The following is a 19076-nucleotide window of genomic DNA, read 5'->3' on the forward strand; positions in this document are numbered from 1 at the left end:
TGCATCACAAAAGTCACTATTCATACATTACACTACCTGCATTGTTTACTGGATTGAACATAAATATTACCAACATTAAACTGAAGATTATGAAGTCAGAATAAAAATGGTTTCATTTTTGCTTTTAATATATTAAAACACAAATAACCAAATGCATTTATTTCAACAAGAAATAGTTTGAAAAATATATTTACTCTTGCACTGCCAGGTCCTAAGAAGTAGGGCTTAGACAGGGTGCATACTCTCGTCTCTTTGTGCAAATAGACAGGCATGCCGCTGTTGTGTGTCACGATAATCCAGCCTTCTGGTAGGATATCAAAAGGATCATGACCACGTTCTGGAGAGAAAAAAGAAAAACAAAAAACGGCACCACCAGAAAATTTGCATAATTAGTAAGCAATTGAAGATAAAATGAGCATTGTTTTTTGTTGATAACACAGGAATCTATTCAAGAACATCTTATCAATAAATCAAAAAGTAGAAAAAAAAAAATCATTTATGCAGAATACAATAATAGCAGTCATTTTTGAAAACATAATTTTTTTTTCCCCCCATAAATAAAAATATCAATGATGTATCAAATTTTCAAATTACATTTTTTTTTGCCTTTAAATACAGACATGTTCAAAGGATTCATTTTGCATGCAAAATGTTCTTTACCCCTCCCCCCAAAAGGTTTCGTTCTAAATCAATTCATATACAATTTCTCTACAATTTTTGGAATTTCATTTGAAGTTCTGTTTTCATAAAATCTATTATATAAAAAAAAAAAATCTTTGACAATATTTTATTTGCAATGCATAAAAAAGTTAATTTTTTTTTTTAAAGAATATTTAATGATAATACACAATTCTAAAAAATTCTTTGAAATACTATCACTCTTAATTGAAACATTAACTGTTTTCACTTTTTAGCAACGGTGAAACAAGTTAATGCTTTGCTGTGAAAGTTTAAGGTAAAAGTATCATCAAGTTAATATTTTCAATTTTTATATTAAAAATGTTTTAAATTAATAATGAGTAATGTAATAGCAATTAACCGACCATAATTCAAGTTAAATTTGATTTTCTTAAGGTTTTTATCATTTTTTATCAAAAGTAACAAGTAATCCAGCCTATTTTATTGTAGTCTTATTTTATGAGAGAAAAATGATCTCTTAATATAATAATATGTGATTGTGTTTGTTTCAATATCTATATGTATGAATAGTCATTCCTTTCTTTGTAATATTAAGAAAGATAATATATTCAATCATGCAATGGTTGGGGGCATCTCCCCACTCCTGTCCAACCCTTACAGTGTTAGGGGCAAAAGTAACATGATAGTTTCAAGAGTTATCTGATCAAAATCTAGGAAACAGCATCAGAATGTGCCACTTTCTGGCAGTGTCAATGCACAATGGTTAAAAAATGATTAACACTTCCACTCAGTCATGGCTGACAGAATGAGAACAATCTATCCTTGTGGATTAAGTAAAGGGTTCAATTTGAAATTCTCTATTGTAATTTCCTGAACTTTTATGTATAGTATTTCCCTTTTCTCTCTCTGAACCCTTAATGTAGTTCGAATTTGCTGTGTCAAGTCTTCGCTCTTGGCCTTCTGTTAGTCGCAGGTGAACGAGTAAATCTATCGACTTGATCCCACAAAGGCGACAGGTTAACTCTACCTTCTCAACCTAGATAACATTTTTACAATGTTACACAAAGATCCACAAGTTTAAAAAGATGCACCGAATAAGGCATATTAAATTGGCTGAAATTTTGCAAAAATAACAACCAAGATGAAAGTAGAAGTCCGAATAATTCAAACTATCAATCTTCATCTAAACAAACAGCATGCAGGGTTCCCCTCCAGGAGTAAACAATTTGAGGACAATTTTACCTTTATAATACTCCATAGGGGTGCAACCAGAGTTATCCCGAAAAATCCATTCTGGTAAAAATTTACTTTCACCATGACTAATGTTTGTGCAAAATTTATTAAAAAATCCAAAGAACAAATGGATAGACCAACAATTTTGGGTTAATTCTACCCCTATAATACCAGAGTTATTTCGTAAAAATGTGTTCAGGCAAAAATTTACTTTTACTATGTCTCCTTCCCCTGTCACTAATTTGATTTCTAATGACCTCAAATTAAATATTACAGCAAATTGTTTACCTTCTGATAAACAATTTATGGTCATATTCATTCTCGATTTCATACTGAATCAGAATATACATGTTTTAAGTGTATCTTTAGTAATTTCTGGGTTTTAGCCAGACACATGTCTGTTTTACATGCTTGCACATGTTGGCAGCTTTTAAAAATTGATTTCGAAACCAACCCATCTCTGACCAGAACGTTTGTCTATCATTCTTTCTCTCAAATCCATCCTTATCACTTCCTCTGATTATTCTTTGGCCTTTTCCACTGCCAAATGACCTTGCTATCTTAACAGTTCTATATTATCCAAATGCTTTCACCCATTCTTTCAATGTGGCCAAATCAACAAAGTCTTGTTTTTCATATCTCGCTATTCTGACCAGATTTAATTTTCCTCTTAGGTCATCAGATCGAAACCAGTCTTTAAGACTCGCATTACACATCCATTTTATCATTTCTTTCCAAACAACATACGCAATCAACCTTTACTGGCCAGGTTTCACTTCTATGCATAATCACACTGTGTATGCATGATTGATAAGCTCTCTTTTCTTAGTCAACAGTGATAATGCTTTGCTAGTTAGTAATCGCAGAATATTCCCAGAATTTATTCCATCCACTCCCAACACTAGCTATCACACCAACATTTCTGTGTTTTAAAAGGTACCATAAACTGCTCTTAATTTAATAAATTAATATTATTGATATGCTCTGTCACCTTCATATGGCAAATTACTGACATGCTATACAAAGGTAACAAAGCATATCAGCAACTCCATTCTTTGCAGAAAATTCCAAATCTAATCTATGAATCTAGCACTATGTAAGAAGCATCTCTGCTGGTTTGGTCATGTCAACCGCAATGGTGGGGTGGGGTGGGGGTAATAAACAGAGCTTGTATCATGGAATTTGATGGCTTGGCTTGGCTTGCCTTGGCATTGATCTCCCATGCAAAACCTGGACTACAACTATTTGAAAATTTGGTAACTTCATGAGAGGGGATACCATAGATGGCAAAAGCTAGATCTGTACAAGCCATTGAAACCTGTCTACAACTGCTTTTCTATTTTTTCTTTAAAAGATTATTTAGTTTAGTAGACATGCTGAAACTCATTAGTTCATGTTAAAAGTTTTAAATTAAAAATAATGGCTAAGTATTCTTATACTTGTTATAAACAGGTATTTTTGATTCTTCAAAATATGGAAAACACAAACATAAAAATGTAATACATATTTAAATAAAAAGATGAAAGCATAAAAACATACCTTTTAAAACAATTTTCTGCACTTCGATTGGTCCCTGAGATCCATCTTCCCTGCTCTCTCCGTCTGAACCAGATTTGCGGGAGCCAACACCTTCTTCCAACAGCGCATACAGTTCATTGTCGTCAAGATACTCCTCATCGTCGTCTTCCTCACTAGAAAGGTCAAGGGATCCATGACCATTGGAGAGGCAGCGAGTCAATCCAAGATCCATGTAGTGATCATCTTCATCATCATAATCCAGCTCAATGTCATCGATGATTTCAAATTCAAGTGCAGTCTGCATGGCTGCACCATCAGTGTTCAGTCGGGAATCTCTATCACAGTCTAAATAGGCATCGGTACAAGCAGCTCGGGCAACCACACTGGTTGAGACCGGAGCTGAAATCCGTGGACGTTTCTCAGGGGGACAGTTATATTCGCTATCACTTTTCCCACCATCATCAGTGTCAAAGTACAACCTTTGAGTATTATTGTGATTGGACGTTTGCGTTGATGGTGGTGGTGGGGGTGCTGCTGGAGGTACTGCTGCTGTTATCAGGATTGGATGACCCTGTTCACCATCAATATGATCATCGTCATCGTCTTCGTCGTCAGTGTTGTCTCTTTGACGAGACGGTGCCCCGGAGGAGTTCATCTTGACTATGAGCACGACACCCTTGATGAATATCTATTTTTTAAATTTTTTATATACGGGTGGTAAGCAATGCCTAAGACCCATGTGTGTGTGCGAGATATGGGTCTCCAGCTTTTGCTATATCGGCAGGACTTCTAAAAAGCTAGATTTACCTTCTCTCAGCCACCTCTCTCTCTTTCTCTAACTAGTCAAAGAAATTAAGCCTCATCTGGAAAGAGAGATGCCCTTACATTAGCCTTTCCAAACAATTTGCAACTTACCAAAAGGTTACTAAACAAAACATATACATATATATATATATTAAAACAAAAATAATTAAAATTGCAAAGACCTGCTTGATAGAAACCAAAATATTAAACAATATTTCCTTTTTACTTGAATGTTTTGGATGGTTTACCCTCATCAGGTTTGTTGCCATCTTCATGTTTATTATTATGCTCTCCCAGCATCTTCAGGTATATTAAGTTTGTTTATAAGCTTTGAAGAGATCATTAGGGTTAAACTTTGGCACACAATCTCGTATGCTATATAAAATAACATCTTTTTGCACTGAGACCTATCCTCTTTAGATATGTCTTCATGCTGGAATGAATTTTAGCAAATTTACCCCCCAACCCCCATTTACAACCAACTCAGTTTTCTTTATACAATTTAATGATTGGTGAAATACATTTCAAAATTATCTTGAAAAAAAAAAAAAAAAAAAAAAAAAAAAATGGAATGAGGTACAAGGTGTTGTTGGATAGAGGGAGGGTAGAGGATGCATAAAATTTCTGATGAGAAAAAAAAATTGATTGCTAAACCACAAATGAGTTTACTGTCATTAACTTTTACAACTGATGCTATTAAAAAGATAGCTGCAACAAAAAGAAAGAAATGATCAACACGTCTGCTTTGTGTAATCAACACAATAAACTTCAGCATTTTTACATAAGCCATTGTTCCAGATAATCTGCTGGAAACAAAGAATAGCTTGACTATGTAATATCAGTTACAGTTTTCTGAAGTTCATTCAGCAGATGTCAGAAAGAAATAATAAAGATGAATTTCTCAACATGGAGACTAGAATGTGTGCATGCGTGTATGCAAATATATATGTGGAGAGAGCAGCACAAAAAAAAAAAAATTTTTTTTCTAAACTCTAATCAGTTTCAATTAGTTGAAACATTGAAAATTAAGAGAAAGACACGTGTGAGGGAAAGAAGCAAGATGTCATTCTTTGATGAAACAAAAGTCATCAAACTTCCGTACACAATTCATGAATTGATCAAAGTCTTACTCTTCGCAACAAAATTAACATTTTTGGAAATAATGGTCTTAAGAGGGAACATCAACTTTTCCTTATTTAAAAGAAAAAGTGGATTGTAGTGAAAAAGCTGAGAATTCATATCTATGAGAGGTTCTAGTGATTTAACAAAAAGATCCATGAAACAAAAGAGAAATTCTTATAAAAAACAAAGAATTCACATCCTTTTAACCTTCAATAGAGATCAGACTTTCAACCGCTTAGTAGAATTTAATCAAGAATGAAAACAGTGGATTAAATAAGGAGTTCAATTTGAAATTTCATGATGATGATGAAAGATATATGAAAGTCAGAGAGCATAATGGTTGAAAAACATTGTGAAGATGGCAATGTCCAAGATGAGTTGGAAAGGTATAAATTCATGTCTTGAATCAACCTTTCTTTTAAAGTTGGTATTTTTTACAAAGCATGGTTATTTCAAAACAATAAATGAATATAAAATGCACAAGAAGTCAAGTTAGAGGTTAAGAGTACATGTCAAGATATGACATTACAGATAAGTCTTAAATCAATTTTGGTCCTTACTCAAAATTCTCCCTATATTAAAAAAATAAAAATGAAGAAATATCTCTACGATGGACCGTACACATGACGAAACGAAAATATATCCCCAAAACCATGCAAATTAATCTATCTGATTAAAAACCCCAAATTTTATGACTGTCTCAGTCTTTTGAAAAACCTCAACAAAAAAAAAACAAAAAGATAATATTTCACTAAATGTATGTTGTAATGCCTACGAACTCCCATTAATTGCTTGATTTTTAGAATATGATATTTATTTTGTCATGGGTACATACAAACATTTCTTCATTTTTGTTTTTAAATATAGGGAAATTCTTGACAAGAATGTGAATTTTAAATAAAAATGATATAAAAAATTATCTACAATTAAATTAAAAGTCTCATCTATTTTTACCATAAAAAAACAACTTTACCTCGAGAGAAAAATTTTCTTTACTTTTTAGCATTTATGCAGGGTGAGTCAGAAATAAGTGGGCGGTAAAAATTAATTATAAAGATAAAATTATAATTATAGATAAAAATTAAAAGTATCGAAGACAGTTTCAGAATATATACGGTAATTAGAAAGATATGTAACCTGTCGGGTCACCCACTGAACTCTGATTAAATTGTTTGAATCAGGAAAAAGCGAATTTGCAAAGTCAGTTAGATATAAAAGCAAAAAGAAAAAATCCAATTAGTCACTTTCTGCCATACACCCTCTTTCTCAGTTACAAATTAAATTTTATTACTACTTGTGATAAGATGGACCAATACAATCTTATTCTTTATTACATTTTACTTAATAAACAAAACCGGGAAAGACACATGAGTGAAATAAAGGACTATAAATTAAGAGTAATGCAATAAAACAGTGAGAGATTGAAAGTCTAGTGACAAAACCTTTGAAAGAGATGGGTCACTTTATCAATTAATTGTAAATTATGGTTAATTATATGAATTAAAATATTTTTTTTATAAACAAATCAATTGTGAATCTACAGACTATTTTAATGTGCATTTTGTAAGATTAAAATATATAATTGTTATGGAAACAAACGTTGATTAAATCAATTTAGTATAATATCAAATTACTTGAACCGAAAATGGTAACTTTTGTTGAATCCTGTACTTTAATTCAAGCTATACATTACTCTTTTGAACAGTTTAAAACTTTCAAAATTATTTTTGAAGGATTTAGTGCCATCACAGTAAAGACATGTAAACCATTTTTCATCCCATTCCATTTATAGTAGACTAATGTTTATAGTCTGATCTAAAAATCATAGTTTCCATAATTAATTTATTTTCATAAGATGACATTACATTTATAAAGATCTTTTTTACTTGTTTGAAGCCTGCAATTTAAGATTTGTTTTTTTAAATTTGGCATCAAAAACAATAACAGAATGATAATTTTTTTTTCCTTCATTTTTAAGGAACTCTGAAACGTAATAATTCAGTAGATACTTGAACTATCCAAATAAATTTGATATCATTGCTCATATTTTGCAATGATCTTTATGCCCAAATTAATTGTTTTTAGATATAATGAAAATAAAATTTTAGTTTGGGATACCTACTCGGGTTTAGGGTTAGTGGAAAAAATTTGACTTCCGCAAGTAATGTTGAATCCTTTAAACTTAAATTTACTCTTAATAAAAGATGCAAGTCAAATGTCATGGTTCCTTTGTGTTCCCAAAAAACAAAAATTATTTTTCACATATGTTTTATGTTGTATACAAGAACAAATGATCAAATATGTGTTGGCTTAGAATTACCAGAGTTTAGAAAACTTGTACCACAAATGTGCAGTATTCAAAAAGAGGCTCTCTCTCTCTCTCTTTGATTGGATTTTTAAAGCCATCAGACATGATCTGACTGGCTGTCCATTGCTGAATAACCTTCACAAACCATAATGCTGTGTCTGTCAAGCATTTTTTCTGGTAACAGTTACATAGATTTTCAGAACAGTCCAACATAAACCTGAGTAATGTTTAATTATACACTACTCAAGCATTTTCTCTATCTGACCTCAGCAACATGGTGTAATCCTGTTGAATAGTTTGGGAAACTGTAAGTGACCAACAGACAAAGAAAAAAAAAATATTTCAGCAATCCATGGTGGTTTAGAAAATATTTTTAGCAATCCATGGTAGTTTAGAAACATTGTAAGTGTATAATTAGTGGATTAGAGGGCATGTCAATTACTATTATTAAGGCGAAATCAAATGATCTGGAAACTAAGCATTTTGTATGCTTGTATTTTTTTTAGTTAGCTTTGTATATTGTATGCTTTGATGAGAAACCAAATTTAAAAGAAAGTGTGTAAATTGTATGCTGTGGATACAAATTATGAAATTTAAAACCTTTCCATATAATGATTTGGTTTTTGTTCCAAATTCCTCCATACTAAAAAATCAAAATAAAAGACAAATCTGTATGATGTATGTATCAGTGACGAAGCGAAAATGTATTGCAAAACTTACAAAATAAATTGATCAAGTAGTTTTTATTTTAAAATAAGAAAATTAAATTTTATGAATAATCGAAAAATGACTTGTGTTCCCAATTTGGAAAAATCCTAATATAAAGGGAGATAACTCAATTCATACTTGTTAAATATTTGTTGTAATGTCTACACATTCCCATTAATTGATTAAAAAACATTTTCTTTATAAAAATGAAACTACTTGATCAATTTACATGACTTCTGGAATATGATATTTTAGTTTCATCACAGATACATTCATCATACAGATTTTTCTTTGTTTTCTTAATATATGGGGAATTCCAGACAAACCCAGTTATTTTTATTGAAGGAACAAAAGGATAAAACGGTTTTTACAGTGAGATTCTATGAAGCAGGACAAGGTGTAAAATTTGGATAAATCAAATATCAAAGAGAAAAAAAATCTGCATGTGATCCTGTACTAATTGGAAACAGCAATTTCTGTTAGCAATTACATATAAATGAACTATAAAAAGTTAAAAGTAAAAAAAATAAAAGAGGGTACAAAAAGGGTGGGAAACGGATGAGTTTTATACTTTTCCAAATCCTAATAGGTAAAAAAAAGGAAGAAAAAATTTGACAGCATCTAGAAATGTTGATGCAGATATTGAAGGACAGATGTGCATATTTTTTTAAATTATACATATTTGAAAGTGTCAGTGGGGGGAAAAAAGATGGAAAACAGGTTATAATAAAGGAAAAGTCAAAGTGGAAAGATATAAATAGTAGAACCTCTATATTCAAACAAACATTTATTTATTCAATGCTTGGTTTTATTTTTGTTTTTAAAAAGAAAAAAAAGACATGTTCTTATAATAATCGAATAATGGAGTTTTTTGCTGTTCTTTTTGATTTGTTTCATTATTACAGTTACAAGGAAAAAAGACAAACTTCTGGCTGCTACATCACCACTACAACCACCTTTATAACTAGATATTACTATCCATTGAGCAACTAATTGCATTTTAAAATTTTTTTACTTTTATTCACTCAAATACAATAGACATTGTCACAGAGACATATGGGGCTACTATGATTTGGGGCTTAATTTTTTTGGGGGGGGGGCATTCTGTGGAAAATTGAGTGACAAGAGGTTTGTTCACATTACATATAAATGCCTGTACAGTTGGAGAAAAATGGAGCAATTTTAAAGGCAAGCAGTTTGAAAGAAAGTACTATTAGAATAGAGAACTTGCTTTCTTGGTCTACCACACATTCTTAATATCAAAACACATTAGAGTTAATGCAAGATGTTACACACTGTACATGGCCGAACCACTAGCGGACACAGAATGCATCCGTAATTTCACCAATACCAAGTTTCTGATGTAGCGCAACAACTAGGATATTTTCTTGGAATTTGCAGCCACACATCCACCCGATTATGGTAGGATCATTACTCTGAAGCTACTGCAGATCCCACGTGTTTCAGACCTATGTTTTAATACCATGCAATATTGCAAAATGAAAACAAGCTGAACAGACTGTCCCAAATCTTGAAGAAAACATATCTGGACATAAGGTTTGACAGAAGTTTCATAAATACAACAGCAACCACCATTTTGCCAACATGGCAGAAATTGGCTTCAAGATGATCATTACGTCAGTCAAAACTGTTTTAGATAAAAAATGTTTGAGGCGGGGAAGGAGGAGGGGTGGGGGATCATGTCTCACTTCCATGCAAGATGGCAGAATGAACACAAGTTGAAAAGATTTTGCCTCAAATATTGAAGGAAATATGACTAGATGTAAGGATTGACAGCAGTTTCCTAAGTATAATGAACACCGAGCAGCGATAGGATGTTTGCGACCACAATCAGCATACCAACCAAATAGAAAGCGGTGGCTTCAGTATCAAGTATGATAATAATGCCAGCTATAACAGTTATAAAACAGAAGTGTTTGGGGATCATATTTCACTGCCATGCAAGATGGCAGCGTGAACACAGGATGAAAAAACTTTATCCCAAATCTAGATATAGAGATTGGCAGCAGCTTCCTGAACTTTTTTTTTATGCAACACAACAGTGAGCAGTAACAGCATGCTTGCAATCACCACCAGCTTTCAACATGTTGACCAAATAGCAGAAGATGATTTCAACACTATGTAGGGCGCCATCTACATCCATATGCATTGGTCTAAAAATAAACAATTTATATTTACTTCTTATGAATAATATATCAGTTTTGATTTCATAAAATTAATTTAATTAAAACACTAGAATGCTTGGAAATGCTATTTAGAAATTTTTTAGATTAGGATCAATTTGTATTATTTGGGCTACTGTTCTCATTTTTAATGTTATTAACATAAGTATTTAACCTTCAACCTCCAAAAGTACTAAATAATAATCAGTTCTAAGTGACAGTTATCTGGAGAAGGTTCAATTTTCAGTACAGGCAATACTAAGAATATAACTAAGAATTATTTAAGACTTCTACTCAGTTATAGCTAATAGAACAAGAACAATCTACCCCCATGGATTAATTAAAAAAGTTTTGTTTGAAATTTCTGAAATCTGCAAAACACCTGACGATCAGACGTTATATCAGCTGAAATGTTGTGAGGCAAGACAACAATATGAAAACAGTGGCCTGAATAATCAAAAATGTCTCAGAATAAATCTTTTCCATCAGAAAAACCTTTTTCTTCAAATGCAACAAAAAACTTGTACAATCACCAAAAAACAAATTTATCAACGAAACACAACAGAAAACAGAAAGTAGAATTTTTTTACTCTGTGATTGCAAATTCAAATATTAAATAATTAGTAAGTAAATTCAATTTCCTCAAAAAGGTGATAAATTGTTGAGATGCAGCTATATTAGATGGAGGAGTGTAAAAATAATGTTAAAACAAAAATTTCCATATAGGTTAAAAGAAAAAAAAAAAAAAAAGTAATTTTCCATTATAGGCTAGGTTGACATGTATTGGGAGTTATGTTATAGGAAATATGTGACAAAAAACAAGATTGAGATTAGTTGTTTGTAGCCAAGATGAATAGGTATCTGTTTTAAAGATTTCTCCACAAAGATTAAAAAAAAAAGGTGAAGATGCAGTTTACCTAGATCTACTTACTATCGAAAAGAAGTCAAATCCCAGAGCAAATAATGGAGTTGTTGTTCATTAAAATTTCTTCATTATAACAGTTTATTTTTTTATTGCATTTTCACCCCAAACAAGGCACAGTGTCACTTTAATGTAGGGGGCTACTATCTGGGACATAAATTGAAGAGATAATATGTAGGGAGTTTAGCATCAAATGTCGATTTACATTACACTTGAACTTCTGCATGTCAATATAGTTGAGGAAGCAGGAACCCAGAAGTGAATTCCAAAGTCTAGCAGTCTTAGGGAAGAAACTGGGGATCCATACTGTGTCCCTGCATGGGCGAATGGTGACCTTGTAAAGGTACAAGATACTTTCAGGTGTAAGTAACTTTCTAGCATGGTAGATAGAGGCCACCTTCCTCACAGCAGTCATGGAAATGCCCTCAATACATCTGTTCCAACTCTTGTTTCCTGTGAACGTTAAGCCAAAGAGTTTGAACAAATTATTTTCATATAATGTATCATTAGCCATAGCTATTGGTGGTTGAGAAGGTTTCTTTTAATTATTAAAGGAAACACGCTTAGTATTGGCAGCATTCAATGCTATCATCCATTTCTGTCCCCATTCTACTACAGACTGGAGATCTTTCTCTAGGATTTCCACTAGTGTCTTGGATTTGTGTTCATTCATTTTCCCCTTGTGTCTGTTATAGAGTGTGGTGTCGTCAGCAAATATACCCATCTCAGAGACAATTTTATCAGGGAAGTCATTTATGAATATCAGGAATACTTGAGATACATCCATCCTTATATCATATTGTTTTGACATACGATCATGGAGGGCAACCTGGATTCTTCTTTTATTTATTTAATTATGTTCAATAATACCATATTGATCTGATTTCATGCCATACCTTGTCAAAAGCCTTAGATATATAGATAGGGCTACTGACCTACCTTATTAAGTGCATGGTATATACGTTCAGAGATTACAATTAGTTATCTGCAGTAGAATGGGCTTGCCTAAATCCATATCGTTGGACAGAAGTTTAGCAACTGTAAGGTGGTGGACTAGAACTTGATTTATTAAGCACTCAAATATTTTGGCAAAAAGAGGGAGGAGGCTGGGGAGTGGGTTAATTTAATGGGCCAGTTCTTTTGCCAGAATTCTTGTAAACTGGTACTACAGAAATGGTTTTTCTAGTAGTCAGGAAAGCAAAATTCATTAAGGTATTTGTTGAAAAGTTTGGAGAGAACTGGAGAAATCTCAATTGAGCATTTTTTTAATAGTACAGCCGGGATGAGATCAGGTCCACATATTTTTAAGGTGTCTAGGTTTTTTAATGATATCATGTACTTGAAAAAGGAGGATTTTCAGACCATCTAGTGTGGTTTCTGTTCACAAAGGAAAATCAGGGAAGGAGTGGTGTGCTGGGCCGAAAATAGAGCTTCAGGCAAACTGACGGGCAAGCATGTTAGCCTTTTCAGTTGCTGTGCAATTACAAGATAAAAAAGAAAAGAAAAATACAAAACTTCTGCTGCAACATCACAATCATCTTTACCACTAGATGTCACTATCCATTGAGCAACTACTTATCACATTAATGAGAAACTGCTTTTTTTTGCAAATGAGAAGATAATGGAGTCATCTGATGGGGACCAAAGAACTCCCCAAGCAATGTTACAGATAAATTAATTTGCCATTTTTCTAAAGATAGGATGAAAAATGTACGATTTTGTGTTTTTAATTTTTTTAAGTTAGAAAAGTTCCAAGTATCAATTTGTTGTACAAATATTTTTAATTTTGTTTTTAAATGGAAAAATTGTTATTTTGAGACCAAATGAATTTGAAAATTTGCATGTGTTTTTTTATGTTGGAAACATGTTTGACAGACGTCAACTTATATTCCCCCAAACAAGGCACGCTACCAAAGACATAAGCAGTTACTGAGAATTAAGATATCTTAATGGGAAGGCATGCAACGAGATGTCTGTTTCTGTATGTTCATACAGTCAAGGAAACAGTAGGGAGAGAATTCAAAGGCAAGCAGTTTGAGAAAAAAATGGCTTTTTGGAACCCGAAAACCTCTACAATTAAAGGGCAGGATTTTGTTGGAGGTATTTATGTAGAGGGAACACAAGTGCAGCAAATTAAGAGCTCTGGTGTCATTTCATTTCCGCTTACTAGCCGAATTGGAACCGACAAACGTACACCTGATAAACAAGTATTTCAAAATTTGAAAGTGGAACATGCATTTTGGACGTGGAAATACTCAATAAGGAGCAAAAGTTGAAACCCATGCTATGTGTTGATCATTCTTACGATTAAAAAGGTGATTAAAGGCGTTAACATAAAAAAAGGGACAACCGACATTTACCATTAAAAGATTCAAACAAGTTTGACTAAACAAAATCAACAAATTTAGCCTATTGAACCTTTTATTCAATTCTTATCTTTTCATATTAGGGCTAAAATTATTAAAGAGGAAAAAGGTTTGGAAATTGAATATAAAGAACACCAAAAACAGGACTTTCAGGGATCATGTGATGGAAGATTTGATTACCAAACCCATTTCAACAAATGTGGAAGAACAATGGAAACAAGTCTAAGGATACACTGCTGGCGGAAGCACAACAGACTAGACTTGTGGGTGGACAAAACTGATTGTTGTGGAATGAAAAAGTTGAGTCAAGAGTTTCAAAGAAAAGGAGAAACGACGGGAATGAATTCACAAAAAGGTTTAGCAAATAATGATATGCATCTGGTGGCAAAGAGGAGAGCCAGCAAGAAGAGCAATAGACAAAGTAAAGATGGAGGCCGAACCATCTATATTTCTAGATATATTACAAAGGAATGACTAGAAAAACGAAGTATTCAGGATACCTAAGAAGATGGCAAAAATAAATTTAAAAAATGGATATTATTGGAGAGAAATGCATTCAAAATGACAACGGAGTGTTTGCAACAAACGAACAGGACAAAAGGGATGTTTGGAAATGCTATTATGAGAAATAGTTGACTACTAAATTTTCACAAGACAGAAAATCTAGACAGTGCAAAAGCAGTTTCTGGTTCAGCTATAAAAATTGAGGAATCTATAAGATTACTCAAAATAAGGTTACAGGACTCAGGCATTGTTGCAATGTTGGAAGTTGTGGTTGGATGAGGCATTGAGATGATTAGATTTGACAAATCAAATCAGAAAAGGGGTTGTTCTGAAAGACTAGGATTCTATTATTAAAATAGCAAAAGAGAAGCTGTAGATAGAGGTAATTAAAGAGGCTTAAAGTTGATGGATCAAATCCTTGAAGTGGTCGGAGAAAAATTGAACAGCAAATAAGGCAGATAAGCATAGATGAAATGCAATTTGGGGGTTATATTTGGGTAAAGTACCATTGACACGGTATTTGTCTTGAGACAAACATGTTTTTTTTTAATTTAGAATTTAACATTTTCACTTTTTAGTTTCATAACAAATATTTGTCTATTTTAAATAAAACTGTTTTTTGACTTCTGTTTTGTTTGGCAGAAGTCTTGACAGTGTACATCAAGCAGGGGTCTTTTCTGATTGGTACTTGTGAGATTCAGATTTAATATTGAAACTCTACATAAAATAAAAATATTAAAGTCTTTACTTTGAAATGCTTTTTTTTTTCAGAATGGTTTTATCTTTAAAGTATTATAATCAAAATATATTTTTTTATTATTTACTTTGAAAAAAAGAAAGAAAAGAAAACGTTTTTTCACAATCGTTCATTTTTACATGTTTTTTTTTTAAATTTATTTTTTAATATCTTGCAATTCAAGTTTCAAGGCTTTCTTACTAAATCAACTCCAGGTTATAATTTAAAGAGAGTATATAGTGGATCTTAGGTTTACTTTCAGCAGCTATGTAACTTTCACTTTCCTTATTTTGTTCTTTAGTCCTCACATTCCAGAAGCGATGTTTCTGACAAAAAGGGAAAAAATTGCTGTTTGCTGGGTCAGAATGTATTCCATTTAACACTTATCGTTGACAAGTTTTAGATCTTGAAATAGTATTTTTTTTTTTTTTAAAAGCTTTTTACATCAAGTGGCTTCATGACTTGTCTGAATCAATTTCTAACTATAAAAAGGAAGAACTTGTATTTTGCTTTTGTGGATTTGGAAAAAGCTAGTGAGCATTTCATAAATTAGGGACAAACTAGTGATTGACAAAAGTTGATCAAACAATACACACAAATGATCAAGAAAGACACACAAATGCTAGAATTAACAGAAGAGATGTTGTATGCTGCTGATGATGAAAAAGGAAAAGTTAGACTTAGAGGAATACTATGGAAAGTAAAGGTCTAAGAGTGAATGTTACCAAAATCAAAGTGACGATCGGTAGTTATGTTTGAAAGTCCTGACAAAAGAGATTTCCTCTATTCAGTTTGTGAAAAAGGATTTGGGTGCAACACAATTTTTTGTGGTATTTGTAAACACTGGATACACAAGAAATGCAGTGAAATGACTAGTAGGTTGAAAGCTAATAAGTTTATGTACAAGAAATGTAAGACAAGAGAGACTGATGAGAACACAGAAGTGGAGAAAGTATATTATGAAAGCAAGATTTGTTCAAAAGGTTTATTATCTGGGTGATACTATGGAGCACGGAATAGCTGGTACAATTACAAAAGTTAGGAGTGGATGGAATAAGTTCAGGTAACTTGTTACTAACGACAGGGATGTGATTGGCCACTTGCAAACAAAGCTAAAATTGTGACCTCCACCCTGTGTGTGGGAGTTACCATTGACATTAGCCATAGAAATTTTTAATCAATCCTGTCTGAAGTTACTATTTACAACTACATCTAGTTCTTACAATTTAGTTTCACTTATAGTCAAAGGAATTATTTTTCCCATTTTCCTAAACAATTGCAATCAGTTTTAACTGAAAAATTCAAAGTGCATATATGGAGGTGGGGGTGGGTCCACTTTGCCCTCTCATACCTGCTCCATAAAACATTTTAAAGTACAGTAGAACCCTAGGATATGGCAGCCCTAGGATACATTTTTTTTTCTTCAGATTACGATATAGAATACAATGTTTTTCTGGATCCTGCTTACGATATTTGCCCCTCCTTACAGGGTTATTTATAATGTTATTTGATTATATACATGTGTATTATATACTGTACTGTATTTTGTTACTTTTTGTTGAATGCCGTACTCCGGGGTTCTACTGTACAGTAAAATTAACATTTTCAGAAAACTCTTATGACCTACAGATTGTGAAACTTTCATAAGAGAGGAAAAGGAAGCAAATCAAGACGAGATGAAGGAAGGGTTCAAAAAGAAAAAAAGTTAAAGTGAAAGAGAGGAATAAATAAAAAATCTAATCAACTTAAAAATAAGGACATAAGACCCTAATGTTTCAGCAGAAATCAGCCTTTGCTTAAAAAAAAAAGCATGAGGATTATTTAATTCTCTATTCTCCTTACTATTAATTAATGTTGTTGTACTCGTTCTTGAATAATTTCTGTTCAGTTTATAGAAAAGGATTTAGGCACAATACAATATTTTTATGCTACTTGTAAACATTGAATACACAAGAAATGCAATAGAATTACAAATAGGTTGAAAGATGATAACCAGTTTGTGTGCAAGAAGTGTAAGGCAATGGAGATGGATGAGAAGTCAGATGTGGAGAAAGTCTATTTAGATGGTGAAGCTATTAATGTTGTTCAGAAGTTCTGTTATCTTGCTAATACCATTGAAGCAGAGAGAGGAGCTGATCCTAGTTAAAGGAACTTTCACCATTACCAACAACAAATGACTGATGGGCTGTGCAACATCACTTATCTTTACTCAACGAATTCCCTTCCACTGACTGTAAAAATGAAAATATTGGTGCTATAACAGATTCATTCCAGTGTAGGATTTGGGTCTTTTCCCTTAAACAAATCCCAAAGAAACTTTTTTTTTTCATGACATACGTAACACTTTCTGGCTCACAAGTGGTCTGGTTTTTTGCCATGAAATTATGAGTAGTTAACCATCTCATGCAACTCTTACTATGACTTTCACACGTGGGTTGCTTTTGTTCAAAACATGATGCATGCTATGGAATAAGCTGGCTTAACTTGACCAGAATTAATGCCATCACACAAGTAGGAAGAATTGAATAAGAAAAGAAAATCTTGTTAACGAAAACAATAACTTACAAAAGCTTCTAAGACTGATTTTCACGCCATATCTAAAATGGAAAATTTAGATCAAATCTGTCGCTAAAGTTGCTAGAAAAAGGGTTGGATCATTCTATTGCTCCAGAAAGTATCTCACTCCTAATGCAATCCTCTACTTATTTAAGAGTCAGATACATTTTAAAATGGAGTACTGTTATAACATATGGGGAAATGCCACTCCGAGCACTCTTTCCTGTCTTGGCAGAGTACAAAATCTATTAGGAGGAGGGGGAAAGACATGTCCTTTTTTCATCTTTACATTATCTTTCTTACAGAAAAGATGGTGAATACTTGACTGAATTCCAATCTATGACCCCCCCCCAACATTTAAAACAAAAACTTACTTAGTTACAACAACTGTAAAATAATTTCTATCTCTTCCTTCAGATCTAAAGCTAAACAGAACTTCTAAAAGCAAAGTTTCTTCCAAACAATTGTTCATTTGTGGAGCACAATACCACAGGGCAGCTTCCTAGCTTACTACAAGAGGGTTGTTTTCAAGTCCAATGTTAAATTCTAGTTAAATCATCTTAAATAATCAAGTTCTGTCCAGTTTCCACCATCGCTTCCAATCTTCAAGGTTTTATCTTATCTATCTGACACTCATTAACACTTATGACATTTGAGCCTTAATAAAAGATAACTCAGTTAAAAAAAGAAAAAAAAAATTACTTAAGAGTCAACATCTAGCAAGGCCAAAAGCCACTCATGGACAATGGTTAAAAGTTTTAGTTGGATGATAACACTATGAGAGGTTTGAAAACGAATGGAATGGACAAAATGTGATTACTTAGAATGGCTCAGCAAATATTTGACATTGAACTTGAAGACGACAACGTTATAGTTTGCAGGGAAGCAGTCCCATGGCAATGTGTTCCAAAAATGGGAAATTCTTTGAAAGAAACTGTTCACAGAAATTCAGTTTGGTTTTAGGAAAATTTCTTTTGATGGTAGCAGAAAAAGTTTTTGTTGTGAATGTTTTTCAGGGAAAAACTGGAAATTGGAGCTCAGTCCAGCATTTTCCATAGAACTGACAATAAAATAAAGACTCACAATATCTTTTTTGTAAGAAAGGGGTTATAGGGAACAGAAGAAATCCCCCACCCCATCCTAACTAGATTTTGAATTCTGTCAAAGCAAGAAATAATGTTCTGAATGGCATCTCAAGATGGAGTATCGCTACCACATCTAAGATAATCAGACCCTTATGCACCTAGAGGATAGCATCAGGTGTAAAGTACCTTCTGGAGCAGTAGAATGATCCAACTATAGCATGATTAAATATAAGTAGAATTTGGGTTTACTTTCGGCTGCCTCATAACTCTTGCTTTCCTTATCTTATCCTTTAGTCCTCAAATTCCATGAGCGAGGTTTCTAACAAAGAGAGAAGAGTTGCTATTTTCTGGGTTGGAATCTATCCATCTAACACTTATCATTGGTTAGTTTT

At 32.7% G+C, this 19076-nt stretch overlaps 1 protein-coding gene across 3 annotated transcripts in view; it reads right to left on the minus strand.

Moving 5' to 3' along the window:
- LOC145296835 (microprocessor complex subunit DGCR8-like) overlaps positions 1-19076 on the minus strand; it is a 128357-nt gene that overhangs the window by 60569 nt on the left and 48712 nt on the right. For all 3 annotated transcript variants that reach the window (XM_080142971.1, XM_080142963.1, XM_080142959.1), the window contains exons 3-4: positions 3412-4253; positions 195-337 (exon numbers count right to left, since the gene is read on the minus strand). In XM_080142971.1, coding sequence (XP_079999097.1) covers positions 195-337; positions 3412-4045 — 777 coding nt within the window. In that variant the 5' untranslated portion in view covers positions 4046-4253. The remainder of the gene's footprint in view (positions 1-194; positions 338-3411; positions 4254-19076) is intronic.

This window comes from Euprymna scolopes, chromosome 2 (genome assembly GCF_053919585.1).
Source record: "Euprymna scolopes isolate OS-2025 chromosome 2, ASM5391958v1, whole genome shotgun sequence".
NCBI classification, from domain to species: Eukaryota; Metazoa; Mollusca; class Cephalopoda; order Sepiida; family Sepiolidae; genus Euprymna; species Euprymna scolopes.